This window comes from Rhamphochromis sp. 'chilingali' (assembly GCF_963969265.1).
Source record: "Rhamphochromis sp. 'chilingali' genome assembly, chromosome: 20".
NCBI classification, from domain to species: domain Eukaryota; kingdom Metazoa; phylum Chordata; class Actinopteri; order Cichliformes; family Cichlidae; genus Rhamphochromis; species Rhamphochromis sp. 'chilingali'.
This window is the reverse complement of record NC_137947.1, coordinates 17,830,445-17,850,838: the sequence shown is the minus strand read 5'-3', so window position 1 is coordinate 17,850,838 and position 20,394 is coordinate 17,830,445. Positions and strand designations below refer to the sequence as shown.

Sequence of the window (20,394 nt, the reverse complement as noted above, 5' to 3'; positions counted from 1 at the left end):
ATGCAGAATTTCCCACCATTGCCATCAAAGAACATGACAAACATGGAACTCTTGACCTTCCTGCATGAGAAGAAGCTGGTAGAAATTTACCCCAACATGTGGGTTGCTCTGAGAATCTTTGCCACTCTTCCTGTTACAGTAGCTGCTGCTGAAAGAAGCTTCTCTAAGCTCAAACTCATTAAAACCTACCTGAGATCTACTATGATGCAAAAACGTCTCAGTGGACTTTCCATCATAAGCATAAATCATGTGGTCTCAAATCAGTTATCATATGATGATGTTGTAGATGACTTTGCTGCAAGAAAGACTAGGAGAGTAAGGCTGTAGCAGGTGATGTGAGGTTGATGAGGGGGTGGTGTACAGTAATTTGTAAGTCATTCTAGTTAATGCAGTATTAAAAAGCACAACTAGAGAACTCTGTAGGATCCCCTTTTTTGTAATATAGTTGTTAAAGTCATACTGGTTTATTTAATATCTTGTTTTGTGCAGTGCCTTATTTATATTGTATTTTTAATTTATTTTATCCAACTTGTTGACACGTTTTATTGTGTTTATGTATATAAAATTTATTGTATTTCATATATTCATTTTTTATTTTTTGTATTCATTTATTTATTCATATCTTTTTTTTATCTTGTTAATTATTCTGATTGTGAATTTGCTTTCTTTAAGTAAAAAAAAAAAAAGGTCAAAGACAAAGCTATTCGGTTTCTTGTGAGTACATACACTACACTGCCGATGTAGGGGGAGTGCCACCTAAAATCTTGCATCGGGGGGCCAGATTGGTTAGGGCCGGGCCTGATACAGTGTTTAAGTCTCACACTACTTTATGGCAGTGATTGTGAGACTTTTAGCTGATACAGTGTGAAAGAACTAGCAGCCTTGTTTGGTGGTTTGTACATGTGTAAACTGTGACCGTGATGATTAATTCAGTGCCATGATGTGACTGATTTTTGCTTGCTGCATTTTTTTTTTTAGAAGTAAAGACATCACTGCCCTCTGCTGACAAACCAAGTCTACTACCAAACCCTTACAGCATCACAGTGGTACAGCCAAAGGTTTGGTTATTAAGCATCACTGCAAAGTTTGAATGGCTGGCAATACATTTTACTTTTTGACCTAAAATACAGTAACCAGTCAATCAGTATCCTTGACAATGGCAGTTTAGTGAAATTCTATTCTTTTAGTGAAACTGACCAATCATTTTAAAACAATCTGAGTAATTTCAGACTTCCAGAGTTGACTTAGGTGATCAAACGTGTGATTTAATTCAAAAAGGTAAGCTTAATTTTCTTTATCAGAAAAAACTAAAAAAAAATTCTTGCCTTCATCAATGGCCAAATTATCATCTTTATGGATTTTTCAAATGGCTTTGAACAACCTGTGAACAATTTCTCTGTAATGTTATCTGCTGCACTATGTATTAACATTTTTTTTAGACAACTGTAATGTGCAAGGGTTTGTCTGCTTGAGGCAACAGATGTTGGTAATGTGGTGTGACACAAATAAAAATGTAACTAAACTTGGTTTCTTCTGAAAAAAAAAAAAAAAAAAAAAAAAAAAGCATTACTGCCATATTCATATATTCACAACGCCTTTTCACCAGAATCCACTTGCGCTTGTGATCCAATAAATGGATGTGACATACACTAGAGTGTATGCCCGTTTCCTAAAGCCTTTTCATCGAGTTTGTTGCAGTTTTATGGTTGAATGAACAAAAAAAAAACAAAAAAAAAAAAACAATCCCAGTGTACATTCTCAGTATTTATTTCCTGAATCCCCTGAAAATGGCACCTTAATTATGAAACATCATGCTCAATGATGAACTATAGTGACCTTTATGTGACAAAACTACTGCAAACATAGCTTTTAGAAACAAAACTCAAGACTAGAAAAAAAAATATAGAGAAGAGATTGTACAATTGCAAGCATCATCTTTTACTTTGGTACTTAGCTGCTATGTATTATATGCCTCACATGAGCTAGCTGCTAAACATCAGATACAGTTCAGTATCTGATCATATTGGCACAATAAAAAAAATCTTTTAAAATATATATATAGCTCTTCAAAATCCAATGTAAACTCTTACAAATCTATTTTGTAAATCCATGTACTGTCATATCCGGCCAATATAGTACAAACAAAAAATATATATAAAACATGTTTTGCATAGAAAGGCAACAATATGTATGAGCTTTTCAAAGCTAGGTAAATTTTGCATTGAAAGCATTGACATGGCATGCAAGTATGCAGTGTGTGTATAGTGCATACAGATGACTCAGAAAGATTATATTTGAAGAAGCATCTGTAAAGAAGTCGACAGAACGTCTCCCTTTTTCAGTCACTGCCCCCGCAGAGCTTGAGTAGGAGTTTCTTGTAGTCTCCTGATGTGTCTCCCTGTTCAACACAGGCCAAGAAAATTAAACATCGGTCTCTTAAAAACAGATTTTAGTGGATACAGTGCTTTTGTATCATAGTGGATACTTACAGAGATCGCAGTGTACAGAGACTTGCCGTAATTTTTCAAATACTCCTGGCGAATGTCCAGCATGTCAACCTCGGAACGGGAGACCATGATCCGGATCAGAGTTTTGTCTTTTGTCCCAGCTCCCTGCACACAAAAAATAACACGCACAAAAAATGAATATGATGCTTCATCTATTTAGTAACGCATAGAAAGGGAACAGGCTGTCTCACCTTCATGGCCTTGTAGAGTCTTTCAGCAAAATATGCAGGTGTATTTTTAATGCACTTCACTAAAACAGAGAAAACCAAGTCATTACCAAGACAACAACAATATATTATTAACTGTACAAAAGCAGTTTATTTCTCTAAAACACCACAAAATGACATCTGTGAAATGGAAACAAAACAACAACAAAAAAAACTTCTTAAAAAGAAGTATCTGAATGTTATTGTGTTATGTTATTTAAATCTTATTAAACTGGACTTCCTGATGTATCCACAACAATAACAGCAAGGTGAAACAAATTAAGTAACATAAAACAAAACAAAAACACCCCAACAGAAAACACAACAACATCAACGTCAGGCTCAAATCTACTGTGAAATAGTAAATGTGACATTAAATATTCACATGATATTTACTCCACCACCACCTGAGCATCTACATAAAGCAATAAAGCTGAAAAATTCTTCTAAGCCCTAAAGGTGATGTTAGGTTTTGTATTGTTGATTGTCATTTATGCTTAGAAATATCTACTTATATATGCTTAGAGTTTTATAATTAGTTTTAGATTGGTAAAGGTTTGATCCTTGATAGTCTGCAAACTTTGTGTGCATTAGAGAGCACTCTGGGAGCATGGGAGAGGTCGAACCTTCTCTTATTGTTTTATGGTAGGATAAACGTGGCTATATCTGTTTTAGGCTAAGTGCCTTTTGTTTAGATGAACTGTTAGACTTCCAGACCAGCAGGTTTAGGGAAGTCATTTATGGGGTCACACACACACACACACACACACACACACACACGGTACTCTTTGTCTGTATGTAGACGTCGTATGTTAATGAACCTATGCATATTCATGTAACCTCAATAAAAGAGCAGTGTTACGGGGGAGCGGACGAGAGCAACTGGGGTCAAGCGAAGGAACGGCGTTTGTCCGGTTCTCTCCCATGCACGAGAAACATGAAGAACTCGTGTCTTGTTTTGCTGTGTAGCAAATTGTCCTTAACGCTCCAGCGAATAGGTTCAAGCTACAAACCTATCAGGTGAGGTATTGGTTGAAGCTTTAGAGCAAATTAAAAAACAAAAAAACCCCCAAAAACAAAACAAAAAAAACCAAAACTGTGGCAAACTTTCAACACTGCACTGCACAAAACTCAGAATGATAACACAGAGGGGATGTGGAAAACTAATGAAAGAGTTCACAAAAAATAGAAATAATATCTAAACAAAACAACAAAAAAAAAAAACAGGTTACTCTACCATATCTCTGTGAATTGATGGCAAAAGGGGGAGAAGGAGGAGGGCAAGACAAAACAAAGATTAAGCATTTGAAGGACCCTTGCATCTGTACAACACATTTAGCAAAGTTAACTGCAGTACAGTATTAATCCAGTAAGGCAGTTTAATAGTTAATAGTGAATCCTTTACTGCGTGCATGCCTCTACAATCATTGACCTTTTACGTAGCACACAGTCTAACTTTCCCAGCACATGGGAGTGGCTCTTTTAAGTAAAAACTTGAATAGGCGTGTGCGCATTCTTACCCACTGCCAACATGCCACTCTCAAGATCGCCAGACATTTCCCTGCCGATGCTCTTCTCAATATCCCTACCGCACATCTGCTGGTACTCCAGGAACACTACACACATAACCACAAATCCACAGGAAACAGGTAAACAGACTGAAAAGGACGCCAAAGATTTGCCTTTGTTTACTAATCCAGAATTTATACCTGCTCTGAGATGGGATTTGCTCCTGGCACATAAAATGGCATTGAATTTGGACTCATCTGTTCCCAGTTTGTTTTCTCCAGCAGCATACAGGGCCTGTTTAGACAAAAGCCAGGTGTGACAAACTGAATGTCCTTGCACTCAAAGAAATCAAGGATTGACCATTTTAAGACATGCAGGTGAATCACTGAACATAAGTCAACAACATGAAATCCGGAGGTTTTACCTGAGCATCTTGTTTAGCCAGCGAGATGTCGACATTTTCTCGTTCATCCCGATTACCCTGCAAAACAGAGAGCAGCACATTTCCTAGTACAAATTCGAAAGTAGTTTCTAACAAAAGCAGGTGGTGCACAAGTGTTTCACAACTATACCTGAGCGAGAGAGACCAGGAGCCTGCGGAAGTGGCCTGAGGTGTCTCCACTAATTGAATCCTCCAGTGACTTCTTGTATTCTGATATGGCAAATATGATGTTTTTTTTAAACATATCAAATGTGAGAAAAATATCAAATGTGACTAAATTTCTCAGATCAATATACTACAAACAGCTATCTGGGAATATTTTGTAGCCCAGATTAGTGACAAAGGGGAAAATGGGACACAAGTAGATAAATATAAAGAGCTAAAAGAGCAAACAGTGAATGATTAAGTAATTAAAATAATACCCTTATTTTATATGTTTTGATATTAGAATTGCAACAGCTTTCTTGCTATCAAATCAGAATTTATAGGCGTTATCGTGCTACCCACATCTAAATACACTAAGCTTATCCTCTATGCAATCAATCTCAGTGGTGTCATGCTGTGAGACTAAGGTTAAGAGAGCAGTGAGGAAAAGCAGCATTTAAAAAAAAAACAAAAAAAAACCCTCAAGCATCAAACCTTGTTTGTAAATACGGTTAATCTCCTTGATTTCAGCATTGGAGCGAGAAGACAGGATCTCAATTAGACAAGCCTCATCAGTTCCAGCTCCCTATTAAGAGGACAGAATAATGCTATCATAAGAACCTCTTTGTCTGGATTGCAGCAGCCTGTGTATGTCTTTTCAATGAGCATGCATTCAGACCTTCGTTATGATGCGACACACCAACATGCATTTTCTCAGTATTTACCTTTATGGAACTGTTGAGTTCAGAGGCATCAAACTCAGTGGGGGTCTTCAGCATGGCCATGACGAGCTTCCTGAAATCCCCAGACAGTTCTGAGTGCAGATCCTTAATCAGATCCTGAAAGCGGGGATGGTTCAAAACCATCGTTAACTGCTCCTTGAAAATTTTGCTGCAAAACTCCACTGTGGCCTAACAACAATCAGCTTTAAGGACATTCAATCCCCTCTGAATCTGACCGGCACGATAGACTATGTGCACGTTAGCATATGCTACTTCCGGTGTGGAAACTCCTGTGGGGAGCTTTGTTTCCGGTGTCCTATTCGCGCCTTGTTTAGGGTCCAAAACAAGTTAAGCAAATGAATGAATCAAGCGGCGATTTACATTTCTATAGATGTCTTGGGCATTTACCCAATATATCTGTAAATGATGTCCATCGACTTGTCGATATTTTTTCCCCCGCGCCTCAGAGCAAAAGAGAAAAGGGATTCAAATTTTATATTTCTCAGTATCTGTAAACAGCGGTCCCTGGTTTATCGCGGGTGTTATGTTCTAAAAATAACCAGCGATAGGTGAAATCAAGTAGCCAATTTTATTTTTTGATGGTGCAAAACGTTTCGTCGACATACAGTACTGCACTTCAGAGTCACACTGCTAGCGATCGATGCAGCGATTCTGTACTGTACAGGAGAGACGTCACGGAGGAGATCGTCTGCAGCGATCAGGACGCAGGACACAATGTAACGTAAAAATAAGCATGCAAACTTGCACTAAAAAAAAAAATCTGCGAAACAGCGAGGTGAAAGGTGAACTGCGTTATAGCGAGGGACCACTGTAATTTTGAAGATAAGTCACAACATACCCTTCGTAAATACTAATGTATAGAAACCGTTACCAGCAATCATTCATTTTTTGTGTGGCTTTTTTCACGGTTTGTTGACATGCTGTGTAGGTGTGTACTTGACTAGCTGATATCGACATAAAGGGGAAACATCTGGTTTGACTATTCTTCACCTGTAGTTTGAATGCTGAACATTTGCCTGTTTAAATCATAAGACCAGTCACTATACAGAGATGTGCTTCTGAATGTGGACGATGTGTCTTCTGATTTTGTAATGCAGTTCTGCTTGTGTTGAGTGATGTAAACAAGTGATCGATCTAAACTGTTTAAACGTCAAAATTGATCATTCGACTTTTTATGACACAACAGTGGTGAGTGTTCCCACCTTCTGCTCTTTGTAACTTAACGCGATCTTTCCGTTTTCAAGTTTTGGACATGATTTTCGAGTATATCTTCGCAGTAGTGATTGACCGCAAAGTAAAGCTACCGGAAATGTACAACCCCACATCCGGTCTCAAACCAGGAAGTTAGCATTTTCTCGTGCACATGGTCTATTAGCATGATTTACCTACTGCTATGTAATGAGACAAAGTCATGTTTCTATTTTGGCAAATTGTTTGTATACACAGTACTAAGAGAAAAAAAAAGAAAAAAAGAAAAAGGCATTAGTTATGAGAATCGTTACCTTGCCATAGGCGGTTTTGTAAGACCGGAGCAAAGGAACGCGCTGTTTGTTGGACCGACTCCCGAGCAACTCAATGATGGCTTGCTCATCAGTTCCTGCACAGACAAGCCAGAGATGTCAAGTCAGGCACAGATCAATTAAAAAAAAAAAAAAAAAAAAAAAAAAAAAAAATTGGCTTCTTCTCACATTTAATTCACACTATGAATGAAATGAAAATGGCATAGAAAAGAAGAAAACTAGGGCTGTGTTGAGCTAATGACAATAAATGACTATTCACTAGGGGTGCAACGATACACAAAATTCACGGTTCGGTTCGATACTTTGGTGTCACGGTTCGATATTTTTTCGATACAAAAAAAATGTTCATGCCCTTTTAATTTGTCATTTATTAAAAATTATAAATATATATTTTAACTCAAAAGTACAGTTTTTAAATTTAATGTTGCTGAAACAAAAGTAATTAAAAAAAAAATATATATATATATATATATATATATATATATATCTCTATCTCTCAGGGGTCTCAAAATTTCAAAATCCCTGGTAGCCCTTCGGGCAGGGACTCTTCAGTTTTTGGTAGCCCAATAACCCGAATTAAAAAAAAAAAAAAAGAGAGCAATTTTTTGATTGATGTTTTGTTTCCTTTACAATATTATACGTTAAAGTATAATATTGTAAAGGAAACAAAACATTAATCAAAAAATTGTTGAAAAACAAATTGCAACATTGTATAAAAATTACAATCATCAACTCAAATACTTGGTTCTAATTGAACAGAAATTTCTATGAACTTGTAAGAACTGTGTAGGACATGAATCAGTCTGTGTCAGATCCTGAATTTGAAATTTCCACCGAAGTCACGGGTAAGAGGCAAGTGGAACCAAGATCGAGGCCATTTGCTTTTTGAAATTTGCAAAGACTGCTAAATTTTGCCAGTGGTAGTTCACTCTTTGCAACATAGTACACTGTTCTAAACAGATTTTTCAGGTTTATTTTTAGTATGTTATTTGCAATTGGTGTTTGTTCTGGGAAAGATATTGCAGACTGAGCAATAATGCATTTCTTGCATTTCTCATGGGTTCTAATGGGGGCCTTTCTTAAAATGACTGGTCCCAGTAACAAAGGCGCTTGTCGACTCAGAAATCGAGAGAAAACCAACAACACACCCGGCAGAACATTATGTTATTTACACGGGTGCACATAAGTGGTCCGCATGTGCGCATTCGCTGTCAAAATAAAAGACGCGCACCAGAAGTTGCAACGCGCGTTTGCGTCCATATAAAAAGCACTGTTTTTGTCCGCTAGAGTGGGATTTTCACGGCACATTCCGCACCACATCTCTGTGTGTTCATCATTTGTTTGAAGCCAGCTCACGTCCTGCAACCACTTTTCCGAGGATACGCGCTTCTTTTGTGGTTCGGATTCCATCTGACATTTCTTTGGAGGTGGAGGAACACCAAAGTAATTGCTTAAAGGAGCTTCTTCGACATCTTTAAGAGTTTTAAACAAATGTCTGTCCTCCTCCAGAAAATCTTATGTATGCAAACACGCGTTGCAACTTCATATTTTGTGTGCGTTTTTTGTTTTTCTTTTTGACAGCGAATGCGCACCTGCGGACCACTTATGTGCAGCCCCGATTATATAGCTCGTCATATTGCAGCCACAGAAATTCTTTTGTCCATGAAACCATAAAGCTGCACTTTCTTTTTGCCTTGTAGTCTGATTTGTCATAACTTTTCCGTTTTGTGGTAAGCTTTTCTTTGTGTCACTTCTTCACCCTGACCTGTCTTATTTGGCTCACCAGGGGCCCGTTCTTCGTACGTCACTTACTACATCCAAGATCAAATAACACATCCAAGACCAAATCATCGCGCTAACTGTGAGCTCGCTAATCCGGTTCTCCGAACACACCTGCTGTTGACGATTAGTACAGCTGGATGAAGTAATGTGAGATCACTGGGTATCGTAAAAGGGGCTACGCATCGATAGTAGAAACATTGATCGGCAACCCTCTGATTGGTCGGCGCAAATGTCGAAGGAGCGTGCTCGGTATTTTTCGGCAGCAGAGCAAGAACTCTTGAGTGAGGGATTTCAGGAGTTTCAGAGTTTAATCAGAACGCAAGGGAACACTGCAAAGGCTGCAAAAGCAAGGAGAGAGGGCTGGCAGAAAGTTGCTGACAAATTAAACTCGTAAGTGATTTAATAATAACAATAACAATGGAGTGGATTGATATAGCGCTTTTCAAGGCACCCAAAGCGCTTTACAATGCCACTATTCAGTCACTCTCACATTCACACACTGGTGGAGGCAAGCTACGGTTGTAGCCACAGCTGCCCTGGGGCAGACTGACAGAAGCCAGGCTGCCATATCGCGCCATCGGCCCCTCTGGCCAACACCAGTAGGCGGTAGGGTAGATTTATTATATTACACTATATTATCCAATATTATATTACATTATATTATGTTATATTATATCCCCTTCCACATTAGAGCCACAACAGGACCCACTAGAACATGGGAACAAGTAAAAGTGAAATATAAGAATATTCCACAGAATGGTAATATTTATCACTTATATTGCTTTTCGTCTCTTGGAAAGAGACCCTGAAATAATCTGTTTGTTTGTTCATAACAGCAACCAAGAAAAGGGCAGAGCAAAAAAAGACAGGTGGTGGTCCTGCACCCCCTCGTCAACAAGTTGGTTAAGTAAATAATACCCTCGCGGGAAAATCGATATCTCTCTATGAGCACACTGTCGCGCTGAGCTAAAGGATCCTGTCTATCCCGCAATATACGCTGAATTCTGAGGACTCCCCTTATCAATCTTGCACCTTCCGCAATGGGCTGCTCGCGTATACGGACAGGACATGGCTGCGACAGGCTTCCCAAATCCACCTTCGCTTTTATAGCCGTGGTCTCTCATCTTGATTACACGAAGTAATTTGCAATTGCTACTCTGAAATATGAATTACATCTGTAATAATCACATACATGTAATAGAATGTTAATAGTACATTTCCCTTTTTTAGGAAATGACCTGTATGTATCTGTGTGAAATCAATAAAAGGATCAGGTGCTGCATTATCTTTGGTTACATTGATGTTATTTATTTATGGTGAAACAGTGGTGGAATATCGCTGTTGCTTTCGTATAAATGAAGCGGACATACCTGAGTGGCCGCGATCTAATCCTGTTTACATAAAGTAAACCTGCTACCGAGCAGGTTTACGCTTACGGCTCTGTTGCTACGACAGCAAGTCCCGGATGAGCTTCGGGGAACCGAACGATCCAAGATCACGCGAAATCGTCAACAATCAAATCCAGCTAACTTACTTAGCGAGGTACGAAGAACGGACCCCAGAACTAAAATATATATCCTGCTGCTTTTACACACGCACACACACACATAACGGTCAGCGATTCTCTGCGCGATCAACCGCTCACATGTTTAAGCTTGCTGCGGGAGATTTCACTTGTCATGTTTGCATAGTAAGCTAACGATTGATAAGACGATGTCAGAGGAATTGGTGCGCAAATTATCATCACTCACCAATCAGTACTGTCGCTCTCTATACACAGTTCGCCTGATTGCAAAGTGAAAGCAAAAAAAACAAGCGCAAATTCAAACGCGATTTCAATATGTCACATATTGACAGTGGCTCCCCGATGCCAATGACATAATTACCCAGCTACATTTCCAAAAGAATGCAAAAGCATTGACATATATTTTTCCTTCCTACAATAGCCCGACGGGCAGGGCAGAGATAGATTTTGGTAGCCCGACTGGAAAAAAAAAATCGCTAGCCCCGGGACGTCGGGCTAGCGATTTTGCGAGCCCTGTATCTGATTGAGGAATCACTCATCTTTGAAAAAGAGAGTTTATTACAGAGAAATGGCTCTTTCCAAAATAAAAGCTATACTATACGCTTCTTCTGGGCTATATTCTCAGCAGCATATTGTAGCGGGTCAGGGCTGTTCGGGGTTCTGTTTGTACAGTTATGTTTTGTTTATGTTGCCATAGTGACGGGTGACGCCCTCTCGCTGCGACGGTGCGTCCTTCCGGGGTCAGAGGGCGCCCTGTGTGTTGTTGTTGTTGCTGTGCGGTTGCCGCGCTGAGCAGTTAGCTAGCGGCAGTGTTCTTCTGCAGATGTCAATAAACGGCTGTGCTCCCTGGCTAGCTCACGGGAAGCAAGACCAAACGACACCTCCGTCTCCTCCTTGTCTGAGCTCGCCACATTGGTGTCAGAAGTGGGATGATGGTGGCACCCCATGTTCTGACCCGAGTGACTTTTCCCCCGCCGGTCGTGACCAGCCGGTGCGCCAAAATAAGGCACCTGGACATTTGCAGGACTTTGTGTGGGGTAATGGGGTCGTCGGGGACGACTGACCCCTTAGGTGGGGGCTATGTAGCGGGTCAGGGCTGTTCGGGGTTCTGTTTGTACAGTTATGTTTTGTTTATGTTGCCATAGTGACGGGTGACGCCCTCTCGCTGCGACGGTGTGTCCTTCCGGGGTCAGAGGGCGCCCTGTGTGTTGTTGTTGTTGTTGCTGTGCGGTTGCCACGCTGAGCAGTTAGCTAGCGGCAGTGTTCTTCTGCAGATGTCAATAAACGGCTGTGCTCCCTGGCTAGCTCACGGGAAGCAAGACCAAACGACACCTCCGTCTCCTCCTTGTCTGAGCTCGCCACAATATTAAACATATCAGGTCCCCATAAGGAGAATCATGTGCTAACGGCTGTCTAAATGACTCGGGTAAAGTTTGTAGCATGCATGCTTGTTGTTTTTGTCCACTTGTCTTTGCACTAGGATGATGTCGGTGTAAATGTGCAGTCATATTCGTTGTGTTCCCACTAGTGCTGTCAGCGTTAATCTCGTTGAAATGACTTTAACGAGCTACCCCTGATCGCCCCGTGTGTGGGGCTAGACGGCCAACACGTTAACGAGCTAACTGTGCTAACACACTAGTTCCCACCCATGTAATTGAGCATTGCGTGGCACATCCAACATACTGTTTTACTTTAGTCTAGGGCTGCCACAAACGATTATTTTGATAGTCGACTAGTCACCGATTATTTTTGCGATTAGTCGACTAATCAGATCATCATCCATTGGACGTAAAACGTACAGCTTATTGCACCAGCAGCATCTGCTCTTATATAACTATCATTAGCTTACAGCTTTAAGTGTTTAAGGTCTGTGCTAACTAAAAATAAAGACAAGATGATAGTTTATTAAATTTTAATGAAATTTGCAGATTGTTTCGGTGAAGTTTAATAAACTCCTTGCTATCTAAAATATAACAGGACACCGGAGTAAATTCTCCAGCATCTCACACTTCTGATAATCAGCTGTCTGCTTGATGTTTATTCAGCTGTGTAAAAACTATAACTTTAATCTCAGCCAAACAGATTTACTCAGGAACAAATAAAATACTAAAAAAAAAAGCCAAACAATAACATTGTTAAGTTATCTAAGTGACTTATATTTAGGGATGGGTACCGGTGTCCGGTGCCATGATGGCACCGGTTCTGACATAAACGGTAGTAACCAGACCGAAAAGCAGCGCACATTTCGGTGCTTTATTTCGGTGCTTTTTTTTCCTGAGCTGTGATACACTTCTAGCCAATCATTTTACGTTTCCGAGGATAGTAGGCGGGGCCAGGTACGTACGTTCTGTTAGAGCAGAGCTACAGATTAAAAATGTCCAAGGCTAAGCAGTCAAAGTCTGGCTGTACTTCATAGCAAAATATGCAAACTCAGCAGCCTGCAACAAGTGCTTTAAGCTGATACTGTGATACTGTCAAAGGAGGTAACACCAAGAATCCGATTAAACAGCTGGCGACGCATAGCGTTTTTTTTTTAAAAGCCCAGAAATGCGCCGTATTTGATAGCGTGCTGCGAGACCTCACACCGTGCACATCTACTGCGGGTGGGTTGCCTGTTATGCAACATCCCCCAAAAACACGAAGAGGAGAGTCCTGGCCCCTAGCCCTGCCAGTGTAGCAGAAATGATGACGGATGATGATGGACGGATGGTTTTTGGACCAATTTTGTGTTCTCCATTCTTTAAGCACCGGTTCGAGCACCGTTTAAGCACCGGCACCGTTTCAAAAGTACCGATTTGGCACCGGTATCGGATAAAACCTAAACGATACCCATCCCTACTTATATATCATGTTTAACCTGAGTAGCGAAAGATGGCGGTGGGTTTGAAAACGATTTGCCGGGAGTCCGGTGTTCTCACGGCTCTAGTGAGCCTAGCCCCCGGCTCGCTATCAAGCTAGTGGGTAACAGACGTCTCCGAAAACGTCGGAGCGCTTTTGAAAATATGTGGTGTCTTGATAAACTGAGCAGATATTTGAGGTTTACACAGCTACATTCTCGCCTGAAAATATGTTAAACGTTTATTTTGTGACCCAGAAAGAATAATAAGAGTAATATTAAAACTAACTAGCTGCCGCCATTGTTGGAAACTGAGCTGGGCTGCGCTATGAATTCTGGGACGCTGCTGCTTCTTCTTCGGGGTTTAACGGCAGCTGGCATCCTTGTACATGCAGTGCTGCCATCTTCTGTTTCAGTCCGTTATTACACTCTTAAATCCTACTACTTATTCCTGCGTCTTGTGGGATCTTACAAAGCTTCAAACGACGCGTCGACTATTAAATCAGTCGTCGACGATTTTGATAGTCGACGTAATCGTGACTAGTCGACTAATCGTGGCAGCCCTACTTTAGTTCATGACGGGCTTACCTTCAGGGTCATACGTCACATGAAAACCAAAATAATTCCAAACGCCAGATCTGAATGAGGGTGGGGGAGGTTCAATTTGCCATGTTGCAAGGAGAGCTTAACTTCTGTCTCGCTAGCTTGCCCTGCGCTCTTCCTTCTGAGGATGCTGTCTGTGTTGAACGCTCAGTGGATCTGCGCTCGACAGTGCAGCATAGGCGGAGTAGTCGAACGCAGATTCACTGAGCGCTCAACACAGACAGCATCGTCAGAAGGAAAGTTGATAAAATAAATTACAAATTTTGTATTGTTCGATACATATGCGTACCGAACCGAAAGCACTGTATCGAACGGTTCAATATCGATACGAGTATCGTTGCAGCCCTACTATTCACCCATAGTTTTAAAAAGGCTACCCTGCTAAACATGTGCTTATTTATCAGGCTGTGAATCAGGTAAAATATTAAATGGGATTATTCCCAGAAGAACAAACAGAACACAGTTTCCCAAATGTACAATATCCAGAGTGTCTTGCCTATTTGCCTATTTTCTGGGATGTTTAAGCTGCACAAGATAGAACAATTTACATAGTCAGACAGTATAAAGCTTTTCAAATTCCCCCCACCTAAACTGGAAAGTTTCTCTGTTCTTGCTTAAAATAGAGTTTATTCTTCCTGATCAGAGTCTATGTCCATAACACTCACCAAAGCCCTTCATGGCCTTCCTCAGGACCTCCGCATCTTTGAGAGGGTCAGCTCCAGGAAAGTCCTTGATTGTTCCCCTGAATCCTCTCTGGAACAGGTTAATTTGAACTAGGGTTATTAAGTTAGTTTTGCAACACTGCACTGTAAACACAAAGTACATTAAACACATTCAGAGAGGAATAACAAGAATACATTTAATTGTTTTTAAACAAATAAGTTAAAAAAACAACAACAAAAAAAAAAATTACTCTTACATTGATAGGTGGAGCTATTGGCATGGCTCCTCCTCCACCATAGGCTGGCATGGATGGATTTGCTGATGGGGCATTTGGGTACCCAGGCATAGGTGCTGGTGCTCCTCCATAACCTGGCATGGATGGGTTGGGTGATGGTGCACCCGGGTATCCAGGCATTGGCTGGCCAGGCTGACCAGGGTAACCCATTGCTGGACCCTGGTTTTGTTGTGGTGGCATGGTTCCTCCTGGCTGTGGGTACAGGCCACATGACTGTTGGTTAGGGATGGGGCCACCAAACCCACCAGGTTGAGGGGCAGGTTGGTAGCCCCCAGGGACTTGGGCAAACATGGACGTGTTTGGAGGAAACCCCCCCATGGCTCCAGAGATCTGGTTAGCCTGTGATTTGGAAATATTGTCATCCCATAACATGTGCACAGATTCTTGAAGATTTTTTAATTTTTAATACAGGTAGCTGGTCACACCTTTTTTGGTTACACTTGTTTGTCAAATTACCATGATTAAAATAAATATTTCCAAGTAAATACTCAAACTGAGTTCAATATTCCTGGTGTTTATACATGATATCCTCCTAAGACCCAACACTTCATTTTTGTTTTCCTTTTTTGTTTGGGCAGGCATGAGTCTGAGACCTCTCCGTCAAATACTATTTATGCAATCTGTATTATTCCTCTGTACCGGCGAGGGGATATCATGGGCTTTCTATTTTTTTTTAGTGTCCTTACTAACAGACATCTGGACTTACTACTTTACATTTTCAATCTATGTACATACTTTAGGAAGCAGATGGCAGAGTGAGGCAAAACCTTTATTCAGAAATGTGGAAGGGCAGTTAAATTAAATACACAGTATTTGTTAGCCATGATGGACTTGTGTGGTTTGTCTGTTAAGTCCTCCTCTGTTTTTTGTTAAACTTACATTTCAGTAATCAGATGGGGTTCTGTCATCTAACCATTTTTATATATTACACCACATCATTCGGTCATGAAATAAAACCTGAACAATTTTAACCCCTCCCGGAAAAAAAATGCTCCATTGAACCACTAATAACATTTATAGTTCTGGGTCTCAGGAGGATATAAAGAAGAATCCAAAGAAAGTGTGGCCAAGCTATTAAAATGTCATTGCATACATCTGACAGACCAAATAAAAAGAAAATGCATGGGGAAAGTCAAAGAGTAAAAAAAAGGGCATTGGTATCTTTAAGAACAATACACAGAAATTAAGTTTATGACTGCTTTTCATGCAGGAAAAATGGAAAAAAAACAGGTAAGGGAAAAAAAAAAAGCAATAATGCTGAGAATTTAGGGAGACGTATTTTGAAACCATCTTACCGTAAAGTGAAAGTGCGTGATATTCCATTAATGGCGTGTAATTCTAACTTGAATATTTAAGGCAAAAATCCAGTGATCATGCATTAAACAAAATTTTACAAATTTCTGGGATGTATATTTTGAGATCAAACTTACCATGCCAGGATTGTATCCAGGGTTGGATAAGCCATCAAGACCAATGGAGGGATATCCACCTGTAGGCCCTCCACCCCAGCTGCCTGCACAAGTTAACAAAGAAGAAACTATTCAGGAAATTTAAGGAACTGCACTTGCTCCTTGTTTTCATTTAAAGCTCATTTTGAGATTCTACGGATCATTTTAAAATTTGCATGTGGGATGAATAACGCCAACAGCTGGAACGCAGAAATGCTGACCAACTACGAGTCCGTTCATATTCTTCGATTTTAGATATGACGGTACTCCTTCCATGAGTAATGTCCTTCAAGTCATGTTGTTTGTTTTTAGGTGATGTCATCTTTTATTGTCCTTAATGGTCATCACTGCTGTTAGATATACACTTTAATTTTCCTTTATCATATCATTTTCCTCTTTCTGTTGTAATGGAATTTCCGAAGCAATTTGTAAACACTGTTGTCAAAGGTTAAAGGACACATAAACAAAGTTATGAACTCCAGTCCATTAAGTATAAATTCTCATGATCCCAGTTGCCTGCAAACACCACTTAACTGAAAGTAGGCACCATTTCACATTAACCAAAACACATGTTAATAAAAAGATTAAGATCACTTTCATGTCTGAATGATAAATATGAAGCTACAGCTAGCAGCTCGTCAGATTGGCCTCGGATAAAGACTGACTATTGAGCCTGTAATAAGCAAATCTTCAAATCAGCAATTATATGAAAAGTTGTATAAATGTTACTTCTTTTCTTTCCAACTTCTTTGCATTCGGCTTAATGTTAAGTGACAGGCAATCATTTTAATTTATTTAATACATCAGTAAGATATGAAAATGATATTTATTAGTTGGCCGTGTTGCTGTATGTGTCATTGTCACATACAACAACAGTTAATTTGTGTATATACGGTGCAGAGCTGTGTATCGTTGTGCAAACAGACTTGTTTTGTGTGCAGATTTCCTGAAGATAAAATTAGATCACATTCAAGGTCTGCTGGACTCTGAACAGGAGACCAAATGACTCATCCGCTTCAGTCATTACAGTCAGAGTTTGACAGGACATAACGATAAACACATTTAACTGATGGATTAATCCATCAATCAACAGCAGCAACCAGCGCTACATGCTAAGATTTAACAACCTTGCTGCAGAAAGTAGAATTATATACATCACAAAATCTTTACAAAGAAATGAATCTTCTCTTTACTTAAGTGTGCAAAAGTGTGCACTGACTTTAACAGTCCTGCACAGTGGCTCACCTTGAGGTGGTGCCTGTGGGTAACCTCCAGCCTGTGGTGGGTAACCTCCAGCTTGAGGTGGATATCCTCCTGCCTGTGGTGGGTAGCCTCCAGCTTGAGGAGGATAGCCACCCGGCTGTGGGGGGTAACCTCCCGCTTGGGGAGGGTAAGCACCTGGTTGTGGAGGGTAAGCCCCAGGCTGAGGTGGGTATCCTCCTGCCTGTGGGGGATATCCTCCTGCCTGAGGGGGGTATCCTCCTGCCTGAGGGGGGTATCCAGGGTAGCTCATTGCTTTAAACATAAAACAGAGCAGTCAAAGGGATGCCCACCATACAACATAACCTCTTACAAATAATAAGAATCTGCAGCATCATTATCATTTTGTGCAGCTGCCTCCATTAAAAAGTACATCATCTGTTGAAAATGAAAAAGAAAAGTAAAAGATCAAACGTTTATGTGAACTGCACCTTTAAGTAATATGCAAATGATGCAACGTGCATCGCATTTCTAAACAGAGTCATTATAGTTTATCATTTTCAAATGAGGTTTTATTATTTACTCTAACATGGAGCAGAAAATGGAAGATGAATGTTACGTTTGAGTGTTTTTGTCTTGAGTTTAATTTCGGTTAGCCCCCTGGAGCCGATTTGCTCTTTCAGTTTTGTTTTTACCGTTTTATATGTTACTGAAGTTTTTATTACTTCCGGGTTTGTTTTTTTTTTTAAATAATTATTACATAAATGGTATTTCCACAATGTAGTGGTTTACACATTTGTGTAACAAGCAAAATGTCCCCAATTAAATTCATCAACCAGTATAAAAATCTGCCAAATCAAACATGTGAAACTACCAGCTGTAGTGAAGGGACCAGCTGAAAGGATCTTCTGTTACGCAGAGGTTCTTTGTCAGAGGCAAGATTTGAATTCCTGGATATTAGTTAATTATTTAGCATTACAATAAAGCACAAGACTCTGTGAAAACAGTTGACTCACAATCATGTGCGTCTAAGTCTCAAAAAAAAAAAAAAAAAAAAAGTAAAACTAAGTACATTTCCTCATTTTTTAGTTAGTTTGCCCTCAAAATCTAGTTTTCTTGTACATTTTACTTACCTTTAGTTGGCTTTACTAGCAATAACTTGTGGTGTTGTTAATACCACATTTAAAAGTTTTAAAATCTGTATGCTTTATGTTTGTAATCTTTTGTTGAAATGAACTTCTGACCTGAGAACCTATAACTGTGAAAAGGTAATGACTATGTGTTGCCTTGGTTTCCTGGTTTGGAGTGTGTGGTTACACCGTTGCTGCTGCTGCATGTTAAAATCGTGTGAACTACTATTCAAGGCAAGTTCACACGTTTAAAACTAAAAAAAATAAAAAATAAACAAAAGTTTTTAAAATGTTTACAACACCTCAGTAAAGCACGTTAATTTTGCTGCTTTTCTGAATTTAACAATGATGTGCTTTAATTGGCTTCTGGTCTAATATTTGCACAATGCTTGTTTGTATAGTGATACTACAGGTTTTATAGCCGATTTATATCCCTGACCCCAAACTGTCTTTCACTGTTAACCAAGCCATGCACAATTGAAGAAACTCATTTTACGTTTCTTTCTTCCCTTAATATGAATTGAACTAGTCTTTTTCTAGTCGCCATTAACTTTTGCTAATGTAGCAATGTAGAGGCCATGGTCATGGAAACCTAATGAAGGACAGACTCTTCATTCCATAGTCATGTGATCACAGATACTTTTAGCTCAGTGGTGGGATGGTAAGGAAACTTTCATTTTGGTTAGGCATAGTATGAAAAGCTTGTTCTCCAGCAGGCCCATTTATTCCGTGGTAAAACTGACTCCAGTTGACTTAACTGGAACAGTCTTCACTGCTTTTATGCACTGAGGATGAAAACAAGCTGCTACTGCATCTGAATAAGCACACAGGGCAAGAAAGATACTCAGGGAAATGCAGAGGTCAAATTAGAATATTTTATCTTAAAAACAACACAGCACACGTCATTATCTTAAACTACTGCTGATGTCCAGCTCAGAAACACTGATGCTGAGTATTAAGGTTAAGGTCTTCGTGTACAAACATGAGTAAATACGGTTTAGTTTCAAATCTGTCTTAAACACATTTAAATGTTGTTCAGGGGGAACACATCTGACTGTTTTCCCCTGCAAATTGTAAGCAGTCACATCTCCATATATGTTCTTTTAAGGGTTTGCGGTCTTTAAAAAAAGTGACTGTTAATATTGGGAAATCGTAACATACGCAGTTTACTCGCTTTATAACTTAGGCGACTTTTGGACCGGTTAAACATCGTGACCAGTGTTATAATATGCTAAAAATCTACTATGACAGTCCTCGGAAACCAACCTTTGGCTCGCTAATTATAAAATACATACAGCCATGCTTTGGGCCTGCGTTAATAATTTTAGAGAGCTCGCAAGTTAAACTGGCTCCCAACTGTATTTACATAGAGTAGCCATATCCGTCTAATCCATTGAAGGCTCGCTCGCTTCCCGCATTAAGCTAACTAACTACAAATAAATATAACAAAATATCAAGCAACAAAAACGAAACTACGACCTGCGTGTGTACTTTCTAGCTTTCCTCGACTGAGCTAAAGGCAAAGGTATGTCTGTAATAACGTTGACAGAGCAGCTAGCGACTGCTTCGAGAAGACAAGCAGCTCGGTAGACGTCAAAGCAGCAAAACGCCTTAAAAAACGACACCACGATCCAGCTCAGGTATAACCTTTACTAACCTATCAATCAACGCTTTAGTCTGTGTAGGAAGCTGTTTTCGCTTTTAGCACTTACTTTAGTTTTCTTGCAGTCTCTTCCTGGAAGCTTGTATTTCTTCGACTAGCTTGGTTGTATTTAAGTGGTGTGGGTGGGACGCAGAGTTTCCATTCAAGGTTCCCACCCATCTCTCTCTCTCTAGCCGTC

The 20,394-nt window shown here is 39.9% G+C and overlaps 1 protein-coding gene across 1 annotated transcript; it reads right to left on the bottom strand.

The window, feature by feature from the left end:
- Positions 1 to 1,751: 1,751 nt before the first annotated feature.
- anxa11a (annexin A11a) lies at positions 1,752 to 20,394 on the bottom strand. Its single transcript, XM_080869246.1, has 15 exons — positions 20,266 to 20,394; positions 17,469 to 17,738; positions 16,206 to 16,288; positions 14,737 to 14,967; positions 14,483 to 14,570; positions 7,054 to 7,148; positions 5,534 to 5,647; positions 5,304 to 5,394; positions 4,795 to 4,874; positions 4,647 to 4,703; positions 4,423 to 4,516; positions 4,234 to 4,329; positions 2,699 to 2,757; positions 2,490 to 2,612; positions 1,752 to 2,398 (listed from the first exon to the last, which is right to left on the bottom strand). Exons 2-15 carry the CDS (start codon positions 17,734 to 17,736, stop codon positions 2,339 to 2,341), a joined length of 1,539 nt encoding a protein of 512 aa, XP_080725372.1. The 5' UTR covers positions 17,737 to 17,738; positions 20,266 to 20,394; the 3' UTR covers positions 1,752 to 2,338.